General features: G+C 42.0%; 1 protein-coding gene across 1 annotated transcript in view; it reads left to right on the forward strand.

Moving 5' to 3' along the window:
• The window catches only part of nek7 (NIMA-related kinase 7), a 66226-nt gene that overhangs the window by 22343 nt on the left and 24423 nt on the right, over window positions 1–19460 (forward strand). Inside the window, exons 2-7 of the mRNA XM_083940312.1 lie at window positions 191–278; window positions 6624–6764; window positions 7614–7676; window positions 12167–12277; window positions 16812–16920; window positions 19264–19371. Of these exons, the coding sequence (XP_083796438.1) occupies window positions 219–278; window positions 6624–6764; window positions 7614–7676; window positions 12167–12277; window positions 16812–16920; window positions 19264–19371 (592 nt within the window). The 5' untranslated portion in view covers window positions 191–218. The remainder of the gene's footprint in view (window positions 1–190; window positions 279–6623; window positions 6765–7613; window positions 7677–12166; window positions 12278–16811; window positions 16921–19263; window positions 19372–19460) is intronic.

Raw genomic sequence — 19460 nt, forward strand, 5'->3', positions numbered from 1 at the left:
GACACTCTGCAACCGGCAGTTTAGTACTGAACAACAGATAACCTTTGTCCAGCTGATTGAGGTTATTATTTTCTGTTGTAAAATGGAATTGTAAAATTTAGTGATATTTAAAAAAAAAAAGGACTTTGTCTGATGTTCAACGTTGAGGCGGCTAACCAGAAGTTCTATTTTGTCTGTTTGTTGTTCTCAGAGGTGTAAAGGATCGAGCTCCTGACACCATGGATATGGACACGCAGCCACAAGGACAGCAAGCAGCCGTGCCAGTCTTTCAACCCCAGGTAGACACACATAAACACAAGCCCAACTGCTAACCAGGGTTGTGAAGTAGGAAGACATATATAGTGAGATGATCGATGATTATCTGTTGCATAAAAGGTATTTTGTCGTACATTCTATACTCCATGTCTGATACTCAATCTCTGGTTGTTTGGGGTAATTCCTATAGGGCAGTATTATATTTACAAGCTTGTTGAATCAGTGTGATGAATCATTTGGAGTTTTCAGACATTTAAGTCACAATCGGGTCAAATTTCTGTATCTGTAAATAGTTTCTCAAATTATTTTTTATTAGAACATATACTTGAGCATGATTTTGATATGAAATTACCCACACTGTGATAAAAAATTGTATCCACATGGTCCTCCCCTGTTGCTACCGATTTTTGGTACCAATTGTTTCCCTGTAGATTTACTGACAAGGGAAAGTATTGAATAGTTTATGATAGGGCTGTGCGATAATTTAATATGATAATTTATCGTCTTCCAGTGGAATCGTATCGTTTTGAAATCACAAATTGAAATATTGTGACACGCGGTTATGTCGTCGAAATTGAAAATAAAAAGCACATGCTGACACAAATTTCTTAGAAATCTGATGTGAAATATTTTGAGGGAATATCGTTTGAAGATTTTGTACATCACACTATTTGTGTGCATGCATATAAACACAGTGTCATAGTGTCAGTGTATAGCTGGATCTCTATCATTTCACTTTCAACTGTTCAGATGTTAATTTTGAACAAACTTTCTCATTAAAATTGAAATACTAAAAACTAATAATTCACACAGCAGTAGCCTATACAAAAATAGGCTTTACCATGTTATTCTTATTTTATATAGACGATTTATGAAATTAAAAACATGCTATACTGTGATGATGATGGATACCAGGACAGAAGACTTTGGCCATATCGCCCATCCCTATTTTATCATACAACCCACTCATCCATTCATTGTAGGCATTGTATCCTACCTCCTCCACACTTTGAACTGTAAATATTCTGTATTACCCTTTTTTCCCTGCGTCAATCAAGTTGTGCCTTTCAGTCCGAGCATCCTTCAGAGCGCGGTAGCCTGTGTGTGAGAGACAGCGGTGGATGATTGTTGAGTTGTTTCTATTGATCCGAGCTCTGGAGGCTGGCAGATCCTGGCCTCCCTGCATGCCTCTCTTGGTTCGATACAACTCAGGTTTACTCTGTGCAGATCTGGCCATTGTTGGATTTTAATACCGCCCTTCAACATCAGGTCCATTGATTTCTTTCCAGAAGGATGTTTTTGCCTCCATAACTATTGAATAGACTTTAAACAAAGAGGATCATCCATATGCCCCAGAGTAAATGTGGTGAAAGAAACAACACTAAAAATAGGCCTGTACTTTCAGTTGTTGTTTTTCTTGTGTATGCAAGGGCACTGAAACATTAACACTGGAATTGCCAAGGGGGTTAATTTATTCTAAGATTGGTAATTGCAAAATTAAGGATAATTGGGTTGCACACAGAAAGAAAGTCGGATAAAAGCTCTAATGATTAATTTCACTTAGGCAATCCCCCCCCCCCCCCACGCATACACTCATAGGCACTAGATCTTCCACTGATCTCCAAACAGTTGTTATTGTTCAGGCTTAATGATTTCTCTCTCTGTTTCCTAGTCTATTTCTAGCAGTTTACATCAGTATTAATTCCAGGCCCCCTTTTTGTGCTGAGGTTACTGGTAGCACAGTGAACTTTCTATGTTGCATCATGTTTTTTCACTTTCACAGAAGACGTCTGAACTGATTTCACATTTATCGGGAGATGGAGAGAAAGAGTCAGTTAGATTATGTAGATGGCTGTCTGAGCAGCATCCAGATGGGTGTCTTTCAACAAGTCCTGTATTTGTTTCACACTTTCCCAAGGTTCAGTCTGCTCGGCAGCACAGGGTGGGAAAAAAACCCCACCAGTCTCCTCCTGAAGAAATCTGAATTGTATATGTGATGAAGGATATTCTGTATCACTTGCAATATCATTTCTCTTGGTCCCGGAGGTATGATGCATATGCATTAGGTAAACGAGATGAGCTGGTAAGATGTGCATTTTTAATGGCGCATTTGCTCTTTGAGTGAGTGGGAGGGTTGGTGAGGAGGCCCCCTCAGATCATATTTTGATCGTCACTGCAGAGTTTGACAGACACAGATCTGTCTGTAAGCGCTGAGACAAGGCGGTGCGGTTGTGGAGCAGATTGAGAGGAGAAGAGCGATAACCACCTTTGGGGTGAATCCTGCCGGTTGGCTGAGGATGAATATTGCATGGTGCCATGCTCAAGGGGGCAGGTGACTGGTGAGGGTGGGAGTGGGCCTCCCTGCATGCCAGTTGCTCTCTCCATCTCTCCTTGTATCCCTCCCCGTCTCTCTTGGAGACGACATCCACAGTCATCCCAGTAATTTTTTTTAATTTAACACTTTTGACAAATGAAAACAGTTGGTGTCCGCACTAGAGGGTTGTTATCATTTTTGTGGAGATTTCTCTGTCCATACTAAAATGCAGCCAATGACATCACCTGTGTTTGATGATCACCTTTATTTAAGATTTAAACTCATTGATCACAGGGTTCTCTGGTGAGGTCAAGGCACCAGTTGGCGTCTGTCCTGGAACCCTTGTTAAAGCCTATTCTTGTAAACTATAAGTGAATTTAGAGGAAGAAGAAATAAATAGTTTAGAAACAAATAAAGAATACTTGTATTTTCTAATTTTATTGAGAACTTTAGTGCAAAATATAACTGTAAATATAAAGTCAAATAATTCACATCAGATTTTCTAAAAAATATATAAGAATTAGTCATTATGTGCTTATTATCAATTTAGACGACGTAGTTGTGTATCACGATATCTCAATATATGATTTCATCAAGGTACGATTCCAGTAAAAGGCGGTAGCCTTAATGATCAAATTGAATAATCGCCCAGCCCTTGTTGCATTTCATTTTCTTTCCATTGTTGGCTAATCCCCATTCACACCAAAATACTTAACCTCACTCTGGAGATAATTCTCAGTCAATAGTTTCAGTTTTTCGGGTGTGTACAAAGCTGGTTCGGTGTGCCAAAAAGGAGAGATGCATTTTTTAAATTTAGCCGACTTAGTGTGGACGTGCCCTGAGTTTCTCTCTCTCTGTTACTGCATCTCTCTCTGTCTCTCTCCACGGGAGACAGCACCTCTGTGCTGCCGCTGGCCTTTCTGTGGCAGCCGTTGGCACTGCTGGGCTGTCACATCACACCCTCGCCCCTCTGCTGCTTGTCTTTCCCCCCTCTCACTCTTTCTCCCTCTCCCTGTCTTTCGCATTCCCTCTTCCACTCTCCATGTGTCTTGTCAGTTGCGTTTGGCAATGGTGTCATTATTGGGCAGCCCGTATCACACTTCCTTCGACGAGCTGTCTGTCTGCTCGCCCCCTGTCTTTCGCTCTCCTCTTCTCTCTCTCTTTTTTCAATCCCCCTGCTAGTGAGTTGCCCATGGCTATTGTGTCACCTTTATACCCAAGACACGCTGTCCCTCACAGACGTTACCCATAATGCCTTGCATGGCTGCCACTTATCTCCATCCCCTGCAGCTTGTCCCCATCACCAACCAGAATGATGTGAGTGAAAAGAGAATAAGCACACCACAGAAATGTAAGTCCAGAAAAACATGAAGAAAGTCTGCATTATGAAGATCAGAATTTAAGAGATTGTTTCTTTGTCTTAGCCTTTATTTATAGTATAAGCCTGGAGTAAGTGTTTGTTATATAACTTAGTATTGGCCAGGGTTGTAGGATTTGTGTTCCTGTTGGACCTGACAAATACATGGAGCTTTATTTTCAAGTCTTCTGAATGAATTTTCTTCTTCTTCTTTTTTTTTTTAGATAGACACCCCAAGAAATACTCAAACATGTACTCGGGCCATCGTTTCTTCCACGCATTACCCATTCAGATAAAATGTAAACACTGTTCTTTTGAAATGTCTACTAGGCAACCCTCTTTGGGTTCTGTCACATGAACAATCAGGTTTAAATCCGTACAAGCAGTAGTCTGTACAACCCTCTCCTCCCAGTTTTGTTTAGACGCTGACCCCTGCGTCATTCAGGGTCATTCTTCTGTGACTTCCCTTTATGTGTGCGTTTGTCAGGGCCTTGTATTTCAGCTGGGAGCTCCTGATTGTGTGACACCCATGCGCGGCAGATGAGACGGCCTGTCACTCAGCCTTGGCCTGGCTGCCCTTTGAAGGCCAGGCCAGGGGGCGAAGAGGTGCCGCAAATGGCCTGTGAAGTTTACATACACTGCCCACTGCTAAACAGATTAGCTCTAATGAAGTGTCTAATGCCAGGGCCGCTGGCTGACATAATCCTGCCTGGCAGCCCGGCCCCTTGGCTGCCAAAAAAGCCGCCCTCCCTCCAGCCCTTTCTTCCGCCCTCGCACGGCCTCTGCTGCCACCCAGGGCGACTCCACACAGGGAGGTGCCCACTATTAATCATGCCGGACAGTGTGCGATCTGACATGCAAATGTAGGTCATTGCATATGTAAATGTGTGATTAGGGGGCTGGCATGCCAGGACACATTAGCAAGACTGTGCTCTCAGCAGGCGGTTGTCACAGCGCTTTAAAGGCTCATGCTAACATTTGTCAAGCTACCACGCAGCGAATGAAAGCAATGCCCTCTTGTCCTCTCTGCCCTCCTTCTCTCTCTCTCTCTCTCTCTCTCTCTCTCTCTCTCTCTCTCTCTCTCTCTTTCTCTCTCTTTCTCTCTCTCTCTCTCTCTCTCTCTCTCTCTCTTTCTCTCTCTCTCTGCCCCCCCCTCCCCTTTTGCATCCATACACCTCAAACTGTCCATCCTGCATCATTGCAGAGATGCTTCTGTCACCATGATGACATGTCACTGTACAATATGGCTACACTCTCATTGTGGCACACTTTGTAGATCTTTGTAGGTTTGAAATTAGCTTCTCTTTCATGCAAGTCTATTTCATATGTAAAGTCCACACTGGAACAATACGTTACCATAAAACATTTATTATTAGCAAAGCTTTTTTTTTTAAGAGCTGCTGTGAAGTTGAACAATGGGTTGTTGAGCAGTGTGCCATGCTCTCTGTCACTGTGACTCTCAGACAGCTCAGGATGATGGTGGTGTCATGCTGAAAAATGCACACACCTCAACAGTGTTAAGTGTTAATTGGACAGGGCATGTAATTGGCTCACGCCTCTTCCTTTGGCTGTCAACTTTAAACTTTAAAAAACAATGAAATGCTTAAATTGGTTGCCACCTCCCCATCCCCCTAGCCTTATACCTTTTATAAACAATCCTGTTCGGAATTGTGCTTCTGTTCACTGTCAACGTGTGCATCTTTGTATTTGTTAGTATTCAGTTTTTACAGTAGGTTTGGAAGCATACAGAAAAATAAAAGAGTGAAGACAGCACACTACTTGAGCCTTGTAAACATTAAACATATTGATTTTCGTTCTCTAAAATACATTATGAGGCATGATCTTATAGTTTACCATTAATGCTGAAACATTTAGTTGATTCATTTATCTGTCGGGAAAAAAACATATATACATATATATGTATTTAAAAGATAATAGTTAGATTGGATTGTTAGTTGCTGCCCTACTAACCACACATGCTAAACATGTTTCCTTTTTCAGTATTTTCCTTGCACGGAGGGAATCCTGTATAGCCTCAAGTGTGATGGTAACTGTCCAGTGACGCTCCCTTCGTGGGTGTTTTAGTTTTAGTGAATGGGAGATTCATTTTGACCTTGGCTTCTCACCCTTTTTGTCTTCCTTCCCCCTGTCCCAAGTTGTTTGCCCCTGAGCTGCTCCCACGGCCGCATTGGCAGAAGAGCTGGTGACATGTGGCATTCTGATATCTGTCGCCTTCTGTTTGCTCCCGCCAACGCCCTGTACAAGTTTACCAAAAGGCTGGAAAGGTCACACAGCCTGTGCTTTTTTCACACATCATATCCAAGGGGCTCATTCTGGTTTATTTTTGAATGTTTTTTTTTAATTGTGGAAAGTGGAGGGTGAGTCTCTCAGCCTGCACTGCCAACCGTGTGGCGAGGAAAGACGGGGAGTCCTGTAGTCTGTGGCCCAGTGCCAGGCTGTCAGTGATATAACTTGGCAGACAGGAAGGAAGAGGATTCCTGTGATCTTGAAAACCAAAGTTTGGTGGAATGATAAGATAAGATGAGATACACCTTCCCTCCCAGCAAATCAAAGGACTGAATATATAACTGCAAAATATATACCTGCAAAATGTGTGATAATCATTTTCTTGCCCTTGTAATATGTGTGTGAAAAAAGGTGTGCACAAATGCTAAAATTGTAGTTTTTTCTTCATAGAAACCATTGCAACCAGACATGGGCCATAACTCCCTGGCAAACTTCCAGATTGAGAAGAAGATTGGACGCGGCCAGTTCAGTGAGGTGTACCGGGCGAGGTACCTGTTAGACAACACATCAGTGGCCCTGAAGAAAGTCCAGGTAAAACACAGTAATATCCAACGCTTTGGATATATTCAGCTAGTGAGATGTTAATATTAATAATTATTCATTTCATTTATATAGCACTTTTCAATGACCCAAAGATGCGTACATTGACAAGAAAACAAAAAACAGAAACAAGAGAGGGGTAATGGCAGTCAGGGCAGGGCTTTGAAGGTGAGGAGTAGTATTTTGAAATTGATGCGTTGTTTGAATATATTTATATAAATATAAATGATTGATATTATTAATTCTCTTAAGATTCTTAATTTTTTTCGTTTTTAAAAAATTTAATGATTGTTTAATACCTTTGATCACTCTCATAGTGAGGAACCCCTACCACATTCACATAACTTAACATGCACGTCGGTTATTTATGTTTTTGTCATGGTGAAGTGCAACATGACTGTGTGTAGACTAATCTACTTTCACAATATGACTCTGTTCTCTTGGTGAACATACACACACACATGTACATGCAAACAAATCCAGCTCTCACTGACTTAAACACTCATACACTCCACGAGGAGGAAATGCAGTTCTGGCTGAGGATGTATACACATTCACACACCTCACACACACCTTACACAGGGATAGGTGCGTGATACTCAGGATGTGAAACACCTGTACTCACTCCAACGCCACCCTCCAGATAACAGCAACCATGTTTTCTGTTTAGTGTTTTTTTCTTCTGTTTTCTCTCCATCTCTCCATCTTACCATTTCTTGAATATGTCATAACACCTCTCTCTCGTTCTCTCTCCCCCTTCTTTCTCTCTCTCTCTCTCTCTCTCTCTCTCTCTCTTTTTGTCTCTCTCTCTCTCCCTCCCTCCTTTTGATCTCTTGATAGATATTCGACTTGATGGATGCCAAAGCTCGGCAAGATTGCATCAAAGAGATAGATCTCCTTAAGGTAAAGAACCAGAGAGGAGTGAGACGGCGTCATGCGCTGCGCTCTGTTCTCTTAAGGTGCCTCAGCTGAGACCTTACACCACAGGAAAACAATTGATCTGCACCAGACGGCTTGGATTTGTGCGTTGATGTGTGGGCACAAGCATGTGTGTGCGCGCACTTCCTTGTATGGTTATGAATGCAGAGGGTTGTTTGAGTATTTGTACACACAAGTGAAAATGAGTATGTGTGTATGACTGGTACAATACGTGTGTGTGTGTGTGTGTGTGTGTGTGTGTGTGTGTGTGTGTGTGTGTGTGTGTGTGTGTGTGTGTGTGTGTGTGTGTGTGTGTGTGTGTGTGTGTGTGTGTGTGTGTGTGTGTGTGTGTGTGTGTGTGTGTGTGTGTGTGTGTGTGTGTGTGTGTGTGTGTGTGTGTGTGTGTGTGTGTGTGTGTGTGTGTGTGTGTATATGCGCGCGCACGCGCGCGTAACATCCCTCCAGGCTCACTTTGACTCTTTTTTTAATGGCAAAACCATTGTTTTTTTATCTTTTTGTAATGTTTTAGAGCCGGGCAACAGTGCATCAGCATGGAAATTTAGCAGTCTCCCTCCTGTGTCTCTTGATGTTTTCACCTCCTCCCTTTCCTGATCTTGCTTTACTTCCCCCCCCCCCCTCCAATGAAGTGGTTTCATTTATCAAACTACCGTCTGCTGGGTTGCTCTCAAATACTAATGAACAAACTAATGACAGCCTCAATATCTCCCCCTGTCTGCAAGATCCTAGATATATGTCAAAGTTGTGTGTGTTTGTGTATGCATTCAAGCATCCCTGGTAGCGTTTCCCTCCATATATGAAGCCTTTCTGAGCCTGCATGTGCACTACAGGCGGTTTGTGCACAAACACACGCTCACACGTACACATTAGGGAAAGAAAACAAAACCAATTAGTTTGTACCACTCAAACACATCAGTGAATCTCCCAGGGCTCTTTGGGCCAATCAAAGACAACAATACTCAGATGCAGGCGAGACCCTGTAGAGATTTGTAATCTGAGTAGCAGATCATTGACTTGACGGCACAAGATAGCGGGGTTCGCCTGGAACTGTAGCCCTGACCCCTCTTAGGAGGTCAGGGCAGGGTCAGATGTCACACTCTGCCAGGTGACTACATTTCTCATTTCCTTTATTTCTCTTCCCTCCATACTTTTTTCTGCTTTCTTTCCCTTCTGCTAGTTCCTATTTCTCCTGTCTTATTCATTCAGTTGCAATGTCGTTCGATCCATCCGTCCTCCTTTCCCCTCTCCTCGCTCGCCTTCTCCCCTCAGAGCTTTTTGTTCCCTTCCCTTCATCCTGTAAGCTGATTGCTAGTGAACATGGAAGTTATGCCTGGCCCTACGCTGCCCAGCCAGCCTAATAATAAAGGGTTGAGTGTGAGAGAGAGACAGTCCTTCTGCCTTATCCCCCACTAGACAGGCCAACAGGAGACACAGCCAAATCAGAATAATGAGAGGCACACTGGCATGGACCGACTGGAAAGATACACACACACACACACACACACACACACACACACACACACACACACACACACACACACACACACACACACACACACACACACACACACACACACACACACACACACACACACACACACACACACACACACACACACATGGTCATGGCCTTTCAACAGTCTGCCTATTTGTTTGTTTGTCTGTCCGGGTTTGTGTCTGCCCATTCATCTGTATTTTCCCGTTCTGGCATGATGATTTTAACTTGAGAATCTCACTTTTCACTTGTTCCTTTTGTCTAAATCCTCGCTGATGGAATGTTGGTTGCAGAAATAGCCTGCTCCCCGCCAATCGACTTGTTTCACAATTCTTGAAACCCCACAGCTGTGAATTCCTCTTGTTAGTGGGTTACTATCAAGCCTGGATTATATTCTGAAGACTAATGATCTTCCCTAATTAGCAGTGAAAAGCTGCACTCATGTCTGTGTGACTGCTTCTGGGTTTTGTGTTTCTGTAAAAATGTTTGTGTGGGTGCATGTCTGCGTTCTGCATTATACCAGAGGTTTACTGGCAAGACCGAACTGGCAGCAACCATCTTCATTTAAGGTGATACACACATTACTGATTCACTTTAATCTTAAGGTTTCTCTCTTAGGGGTGGGAAAAAAAATATCGACTCTTAGATGCATTGTGATTCTCTCTTGTAGCAGAAAAGTAAATAATCGGAAATTTTATTCACGATATTGATGATTTTACAACTTTATCACCTTAGAGCCTGTAACAGTTTTCTAAGATTGCGCTGGTCATTCCTGACGGCTGAACCAATTGGATGGTGAAATGTAACAGACGTAAGCATGTGCGTAATGTTAACGTTCTAAACTAGGCTAGTTATTGAGTGTTGGTGAGGATGGCTGAGCCTCAGCAATGCAATCCGACTGGCTCCCTCTGGCTTAAAAGAAAGTGTAAGGAATCATTTTTGCTTCTGTGAAGTTGAAAGGAAAAGGGACCTTGACAAGTTGTGTCTAACTAAACTAAAATATTCGTGAGTGCAATAAACAAACCAAATGAAATGTTTCTTGCATTAATAAAAGATCATAGAAGTAAATTCATCCGTGCATTTTAATTATGGCTCATTAAAAATACGCAAAAGTGTTAATTGTTTTATAATCCTATCATAGCCCTCTGAATTGTAATCATAGGGTGTCTTGTGGTACCGAGAGATTCTCACCCCTACTCTGTGTATTCTTCTCGCTTTCTTTTGCAAGTGTAGGTGTACATATTATTTTTTTTCCTCATATGGACAAACAACCCAACATTGCATATCCACTCATTTTCTTGTTCAGTGACTTGAAAAATATCAATATGTCGTGAAACACAAGGCATTCGTCTCTGCTGGTGATGGACATTAGAAGCAAATTACACCTTATTTTACTGAGTTAAAGGAGCACTAGTATGCAAAATAACTTTTTTTTTTAGTGACAATGTTCAATATTCCTACCAGCTGCTTTCCTATGAGCATGCAATTCCATTTATAAATCCACTGTAACCTTATTTATTATCATGGTTAATTTGGTACCATCAGATTGCATTAGTCAGTATGTTGTTGTTCTTTGAAACACATCACCAGCTCACCAAATATATCACATTGAGTCTTGCATGATTAAGTAATTACACACGCTGGTGGGTCTCAGCAAGCATGTGTAATTACATAATCATACAAGCCTCTATGTGATATTTCCCAATGAATGATTGTTGTATTGCATCCATCATTTACATAAACATCTGCATGTGAACATATCTCTTTATTTCTCCGTATCCTCCGCCTGAGGTTCAAGTTGTGAGGAGAGGAGCGGGTTGGGGGCGACGGAGGGGGGGGCTCTTGTCATCACTCCCTGGCTGTGTTACAGTGTGGAGCCGTGCAGAACTCCCAGCGAGCCAAAAATACATCTGGGAGGGAGAAGGAAAGATGGAGACATGAGGAAGGGAAAGAGAGAACGAATGAGAAAGGGGATTGTGGAGGGATGCAGAGAGTGGAGAGTGTAGTCTTGCGCAGTGTACTGTACTCTATGCTCTCCTTTCCCCTCTTCTCGGCATCATCCGGAGCATGAACATTTCTTTAATCACAGCAGAGAAAGCGGAGCCGAGTGGAGGACGTGTGTCACACTGCTCCGTCTGCTCGCATCACGCACCCCCCACCCCCTCCTCGGCATTGCCACGCCACACAGCTCCATGTCTCCAGCTCTCCATATATCACTATCTCTCCCTTTTCACTCCCCCTGGCCCTAACTCTGCTCACATTATTCCTCTCCTGCCCTTTTCCCCGTCCTCACCTTTGTTCTCTTTTTTTCTACCTCTTCACCCCATCCTGTCCCCATCATTCTTTTGTTTGTCTGTGTCACTGTGTCATTTGTTTTTTCCCTTCATTGCGTTTCTCTCCCTCCCACCCCCCTTTTCTCTCCATGCTCTGGATGGATAGAGACTTTTTGTTTACTACAGGGAATGTTGTTCGTGCCTTATTGACCAACCAACAGGAAGGAATCTCAGCCAGAGAGATGAGCATGGGATGCTTGTTTTTCTGACTGCCAGCCATGTCAGCCTGTCAGGCGTGTGCGTGTGTGCATGTGTGCGTGTAGACGGAGGGGTTGTTGTGACATGTCATCCAACTTTGTCACACTGGAGGACAAAACCATCTCATTAGGTCCACACTTACTAAAATATGGATTCCAAATATGGCTTCAACTGTTTTGTTTTAATTAGTGGTGAAAGTACAGTGGAAAGTACTCATGACATGAACCTCTGTTATTTATCAGCGAATATGATTGTTTTGATATAAATGGTGTAACAAGTTTGCAAGAAGATGCTACTGTCTTTAGCTTCTTCTTGGTAGTGTCACCATGGAGGCCTTTAATGTGACAAGTGTCACCCACATGTCTTCTGCTTTTCCTGTTCTTCTCCATGACATGTCATGTCATTTTTTTTTGTTTTTTTATCCCCCACAGCAATTGAACCACCCCAATGTGATAAAGTACCATGCGTCCTTTATTGAGGACAATGAGCTGAACATAGTTCTTGAGCTAGCGGATGCAGGAGACCTCTCACGCATGATCAAGGTAAGGCATTCTCCACAACAGCAGACCCCTTAACAAACACTCTTGCCCAGACTGCTGAAGTGCAGTTGTTTTTTTCGTTTTTTTTCATGTGGTCCTGAAACAATTCAAATAACACTCGATCACAAGAACAATAGAGGACCCAGACTCAACTGACTGGCTTTATCAGATAACCTCCCTTAGATGGTAAGTCTAATATCTGACAAACTAATCAGTCCAACACATTTGGTGACAAAAGGAATGCCGACATGAAAGCAACAAACTGCTGACGAGGCCTTTTATTAACTGAAGGAGTGGTGGCAGGAGGTCTGTGGTTTGTGGTTGTTACGGGATTTTGACTACCTGGACACTGAGTCAATCTGAATCATCCATTCCATACTGAAACCAAAAACCAACTAATATAAAGCCTCCTGTAGTCCCCTTTATTCCAAGCAGTCTGTGAAGACTGTGAAAGGGAAGTTGTTAAGTATCAAGAAATGATTAATGGCTATAAAGTTCCAGCATGTTTTGTACTGTATGTAGGGCATATGTGAATTAATACTCAGCATAATTTATCCAGCTTTAATCTCGTGTTTTCCTCATATCTTGTTTGTATTAATACTGTAATGAAGGACTTTGGGAAAACCTGTGGTTTTAATTGTTATTTTTTCCTCATATACATTGTTAGTTTTTGCTTCAATACTGGCCATGTGTCATTGAAAAAAAAAAAAAGGTCTGTCCAGCTTTTCATCTTGGCTAGATCTCCTGGCTAGAGAGGCCATAACCCCAGTGGCTCAAACCAGTAAAATTAACGTTGAGTCAAAATATAGGCGAATATATTTTAGATGTAAGTACATAATGGTTGGCTTTGAGCCACATATATGTTTCGACCTGACCATGTCTTTAACCCCTAGATCAACAAGGTTTTTTGTGGGGGGATTTTGTTGTTGAAATTGGAGCAGAAGGAACAGGTTTGTTCAAAAGTGGTAGCAATTACATCCCAGGCTATTATTCGTCTTTGAGTTAGACCAAAACCCCCAGTTATTATAAAAACCTGCCAGTATAGCAAATTAGTGGTGTGCATGTAAAAAGCCTGGTCTTCTCCCATGCATAAATGATGCCGCAGCGTTGTATCAGCACAGCCCGACAAGCTGTTTGCAGTCATACTCAGCAGCTCCACATCCGCACAGTTCAATACAGCAAATTAGGAGAGGCGAGGATTAGCGGTACAAGAAAGTGAACATGGCAGGCTGAACGCACACACTCACACACTCACACACTCACACACACTGAATACATACATATGGTATACTGTGTAAGCAAGGAATGTGCAGACACAACCCTAGAAACACACACTCATGCACTTGTTCACAGATGCACTTTACAGAGGTATCATGGCAGCCTAAAGAGGCAAGATAACAAACCGCTGAGCATTGCTGCTATCTTAGCTACTCTACGGACGATGCTAGGAGCATTCGGACTTGTCCTTATGGCTGACAACATCCAGTCATGGACACAAATACACGTTTCTCCTCCACGGTTCTAACTGAACAGTAGCAATTCAGAGGTGCGTGCCATGGATTAGCCCCCCTCCTTGGGTCGTAAAGTGAAGTAAACACATTCGAACCGTGTGCCATATGTAAAACAGAAGCCCCCCCCCCCATGCATGAATTTAACATTTTTTATTCTTTTTGATTTCTCGTCCTCTGCGCTGCTCTCTCCTTTCTCTCTCTCTCTCCCTCCCTCATTCTCGATTACTCTCTTTCTGACCATCTCAGAATTCAAATGAAATCAAATGGTCCTTGATTTGCATGCACTTACAGAATATTGCATGTGCAGTGTTTGCTGTTAAAGGCATGGAAAGGAGGTTGGTAGTGGTGGTGGTGGTGTTGGTGGGCGTCTATGTGCTCCCCCGTTGACATCAAACAGTCCTCTGATATGGAAATGGGAGGGCAAGGGAAGAATGGCTTCTCACTAAGGCTTTGTTTGGATGTAGGCCAAGGTCTATACCTCCCTTTCCCCATCTATCTTTCTTCATCCCTCTCTTTCTCTCATACCTTCCTTCAGTTTATTTATCTCTTACAATCACCTACAAAATTAATTTACTTCCTTCTAATGTTCCACAATTTGTTGTCTCCCCATTCAAATCTCCCTCTCTGTCTCTTTCTTTGCTCTCATTAAGTCTCTCCCGCTCTCACATTATTCACTAGGACTATGGACCCGTAATTCTAAGAATCCTTTCTCTTCCTTGACCCCTGACCACCCTAGATACGACCAGTTAATCTATTTCTATAGTAGATAAACCTTCTTCCTATGACATATACACTTACCTAATTAAAGGTTGTTTTTATACAGGAAAAAAGACGTCACAAAGGCGGCAATTTGGCGTCCTGTCTATGTGAAACCGAAGCCTAATATTCCTCCTTTTTCCAAAAGCTGTGTGACTTGACGTGAAGCACAACATTGACCTCATTGAACTTTTTTCTCAAGTTCTTTAATTTGCTAATCACTTCTTTCTTTTCATGTCGACAAAGTTCCTCGGCCACCTCTCAGAGGAACTTTGGTGACGTGGACAGAATCCCATCATTCAACGTCCATGTGATCTGAGAATTTATGACTTTCTCTGCTGTGATGGTCAGCATCTGGCCGATTTCATAGGCTTGCCCATCGCTCATCTCAACGGTTGATATTCGGTTGTTGTGAAAACCAGGTGATGACTTGATGTCTTTTGTTCCTGTGATCAGCTGTGTCCCGGTTTTAAAACTCCCGGCTGTGGATCGCAGTTCACGTCATCGACACCTTCACCTCCACCCTATGTGCCGGCAAGCTGCAAAACTCTATTTACATGGAAACCAAGCTGCCAATATGAGTACGCTCCGAACCGGCACATTGGGGTGCTAAATCAGCCCGGCAATATGTTGCGATCTGTCTAAATATGCGGACCAGGCCGGCAAAAAGGCAGCCATATTGCCGGCTTGCTGCCTAGTGTAAAAACTACTATAGTGTTAGACATACTGTAGCCTCATTAAGACAATTCACTGAAGAGGCACAGGATTTGTTGGTAAAGTATATTCCACACAAAGAACAGACACACACACACACACACACACACACACACACACACACACACACACACACACGCACACGCTCTTTTGAGCCACTGTCAACATTTTTGAAAAAGTACATATTAGTTGGAGAGAGCAAGTGCTGCAACTGCGCAAATATCTTTTCTCACCTCCTTTTTAATGTTGTGGCATATTAACATGAAAAACAATTGCATAAAAGCAGTGGTGGCGAAAAATTGACATCAGAATATATTATCAATATATTGATTACCCATATGGCGATATTGTAAAATGTTTGGTCTGGAATGAAAATAGGCCTTTTCTACGTGGAGTTTACACTTATTTTGCACTGAAATGACTCTGTGAGGGTACTCGCACACAAAATGCTTACCAGTAATTGTCGTTTGATGTCCATGATTCTTGAAAATACATTCAGCAAACACAGACACATACACACACATATGATGGACAAAATTCTTGGAATACCTTCAAATACAACAAAGTTCCCCTGTAGTAAATTTGTTGAAGCTAGCAATGTCGTTTTGAGACTATCAGTAGTTTTGATTCAGCCTGATAATCATTTTTGAGGTTGCAATTTACATGGTTGCTTATCAAATATCTCATGAAATGTGTTTAAGTCATTGTGGCGAGAGCATGCGTGTGACCATGTTCCTCTTTGCTAATACAGTTTTCCTGTTTGCAGCATGTTATCATCATCTTGCAGAGTTTGTTTCTGATGCACCAGCAGTTTTGCCAGATTTTAAACTGATACTGAAATATGAATGCACAGGTAGTATGTGAGATGCACGTACATTGCATCGCACAAGTACAAACATGCAAACTGTATACAGGGATGTTCCTTTTTTACCTCATTAATGTTTTAAGGTCTGATTAATTTAGTTACTTCCCTGATGTTTGAGGAGGAGTTCCTATCCTCACTTGTTGATCATTGTTACTGTCGATCAATAAGCTATTATGCCTAAATTGAATCTCTGTCATTGCTGTGGCTTGTCTTGATATGGAGCTCACTCTTGATGATCCACAACGACTCACTCAGCCCTCTTAAATTAATAAGTAAACTAAAAACAACTGGAACCACTGTGCCACTGAAAACCTAACAAAAGAGCTGTATGCCAGATGGGAGAGTTTTGGAAGGTACCGCAAATTTCTTCTCTCTGTTCCTGAGAATGCATGTGCTTTCCATTGAAGGCCATAGAGAAAATGAGACAAAGCTTGGTTAGGCAAGGGACAGACTGAGAGGAGAGTGGTCTGGGTTCCATTAGCAGTGGAGTCATAGCTGGAGACTGGGGCTGGATGCTGTATAAACACACACAGACATAAACACTTTTCTACCATCTTAAAATTGTATTCTGCGCTGCACAAGACCTTTTCCCGCTCCTATTAACATTTTTTTTATTTGTTTTGTCGTTTTATCAGGTATGCCAATGTTTCTTTGATTTTCTGATTTTGTATGTGTGTGCTTGTGTTTATAGCACTTTAAGAAGCAGAGGAGGCTTATCCCAGAGAGAACAGTGTGGAAGTACTTTGTCCAACTCTGCAGTGCGCTTGAACATATGCACTCCCGGAGAGTCATGCATAGAGGTAGAGTTGCTGTGCACACACACACACACACACACACACACACACACACACACACACACACACACACACACACACACACACACACACACACACACACACACACACACACACACACACACACACACACACACACACACACACACACACACACACACACACACACACACACACACACACACACACACACACTGTTCATAATCATACACACACACTGTTCATAATCATACACACACACTGTTCATAATCATACACCCATACACATATTAATACCAAGAAGAAATTGGCTTATTTGTTCATTATAAGTGCATGTGAATCTATGTCTAATCTCTTCAATCTAGACAACGTTTTTGAGCCACTGTGAACATTTTGAAAAAGTACATATTAGTTGGAGAGATTTATAACGGCACATATCTTTTCTTACCTACCTATTTCTGCGGCGAAGAATTGACATCAGAATATATTATCAATATATTGATTACCCATATGGCGATATAGTAAAATGTTTGATCTAGAATGAAAATAGGCCTTTTCTATGTGGAGTTTACACTGATTTTGCACTTACATGACTCTGCGAGGGTACTCGGAAGGCTGCTTTCCTAAACAAATAACCTTATTGAAGATATTTAACATTATTATTAGGGTAAGGACCTTAACGCGTTAATTACGATTAATTAATAACAGAAAAAATAACGCGGCCAAAAAAATAACGCAATTAATCACAATTTATTTTTGCACTCAGTGAGGAACGTTGCTCTTTGCAAGAGTTCCCACCCGATCCGTTATACCGACGCACAGCTGGATATAATTTGTAGCATTATAAAATATAAATGAGGACAGAAACAGTGAGATACTCGCTACAGCTGCATTTCTATAGAAATTAAACAGAGAAAATACCGTTTTATTTCACTGATTCATTGCTTTGTTCTGGATTACTGCGCTTGTTCTCCTTATTCATTGTATTGCTCGCTTGACCCTCTCTCTCTCTCTCTCTCTCTCTCTCTCTCTCTCTCTCTCTCTCTCTCTCTCTCTCGTTGAGTCCGAGTCTCCGTTCATAACAGCCTTTTCAACCAGCTGACAGTTTGTCAGTGACTTGACCAGCATACTTTACTCACACTTGATTGGCTGTTGAAACAGGTGACGTGTGTTACCTTCTAAAACCAGCTGCTGGAGATTTGACAAGTTGAACCACTGGTGACGACATCAGCCGGCTAGATTTGGTCGCATTGACCCTTTCTCGACGGGGAGAGCGAAGAGACTCTTACTGCAACTCATCTGGGACTGATCTCATATTCTGCTGGATGCTTGACCTTAACAAACTCTTAAACCTCAGACAAAATAAGATGCGGTCCTGAGTGCATTACCATAAAACAGTAATAATACATTTACTAAAAAAAAAAGAAACCAATGGCTGTCTGAAAGGTGGGAAAACAATCTGAAGAAGTTGCATTATACTGCTGCTTTCCTGGATATTTCCTATTGACAGGATAAATCAAATAGTACTTTCTGTACGGCCCTCTTGAGTCTTTAATTTAAAAGTGGACACAAAAAATTACAAAGTCAGTAAGTTTTCTTCAGTGTGATCGACCTTGCTGCATATGACAGAAGGCTTTAGTTAGGTGTTAAACAAAACATAGACCAGAGAACACAGTGTTTATGGGCCCACATGCTTCCAGTAGGGCCCAGTCAAGTCAAGTCCAGGATTCATGCGCATGGGCTAGAAAACACACACACACACACACACACACACACACACACACACACACACACACACACACACACACACACACACACACACACACACACACACACACACACACACACACACACACACACACACACACACACACACACACACACACACACACACACACACACACACATACACACACCTACAGGTGGTGTACTTCCGTTGGGCTGACTCTGATTAGGGCACAGGGACGTAAATGAACCCTGAGCTCTGGGCTTTTAATGACCACTTAACAGAGACTGCCCATTCAAAAGCCGCTTACAATTATATTAGAGCAGTAAATTTCAAAGGCTGATGCTGGTCACATTAACATCACTTTAGAAAAAAAGCAACAAATGGTTTGCTGACGCCCACGTCAACTGAAATTAATATTTATAATAATACATTTTACACATGTAATATAGTCATGTTTTCTAAGAAAAAAACAAAAATCAAACTTACCCAAATTAATGTCCATCACAGAGGACATGTACTTTTTTTTGTTAATTATACTGTAGGCAATAATGCCCCTCGTCTAAAGTACCATTCACATTAACAACTGAAACATTTTATCATTTAGATTTATGTTTTAAAAACCACTCTCCTCTCCGTCTCAGATATCAAGCCAGCCAATGTATTCATCACAGCTACAGGAGTAGTGAAACTAGGAGACTTGGGACTGGGACGATTCTTCAGCTCCAAAACAACCGCTGCTCACTCCCTAGGTAAGATGCAACATTCTATAGATATGTGAATATACACACTTAAAAAACACATGCTCATCACCTATGAACACAGAAATGCACACACAGAC

Source organism: Echiichthys vipera (assembly GCF_963691815.1).
Source record: "Echiichthys vipera genome assembly, chromosome: 3".
Lineage (NCBI taxonomy): Eukaryota > Metazoa > Chordata > Actinopteri > Perciformes > Trachinidae > Echiichthys > Echiichthys vipera.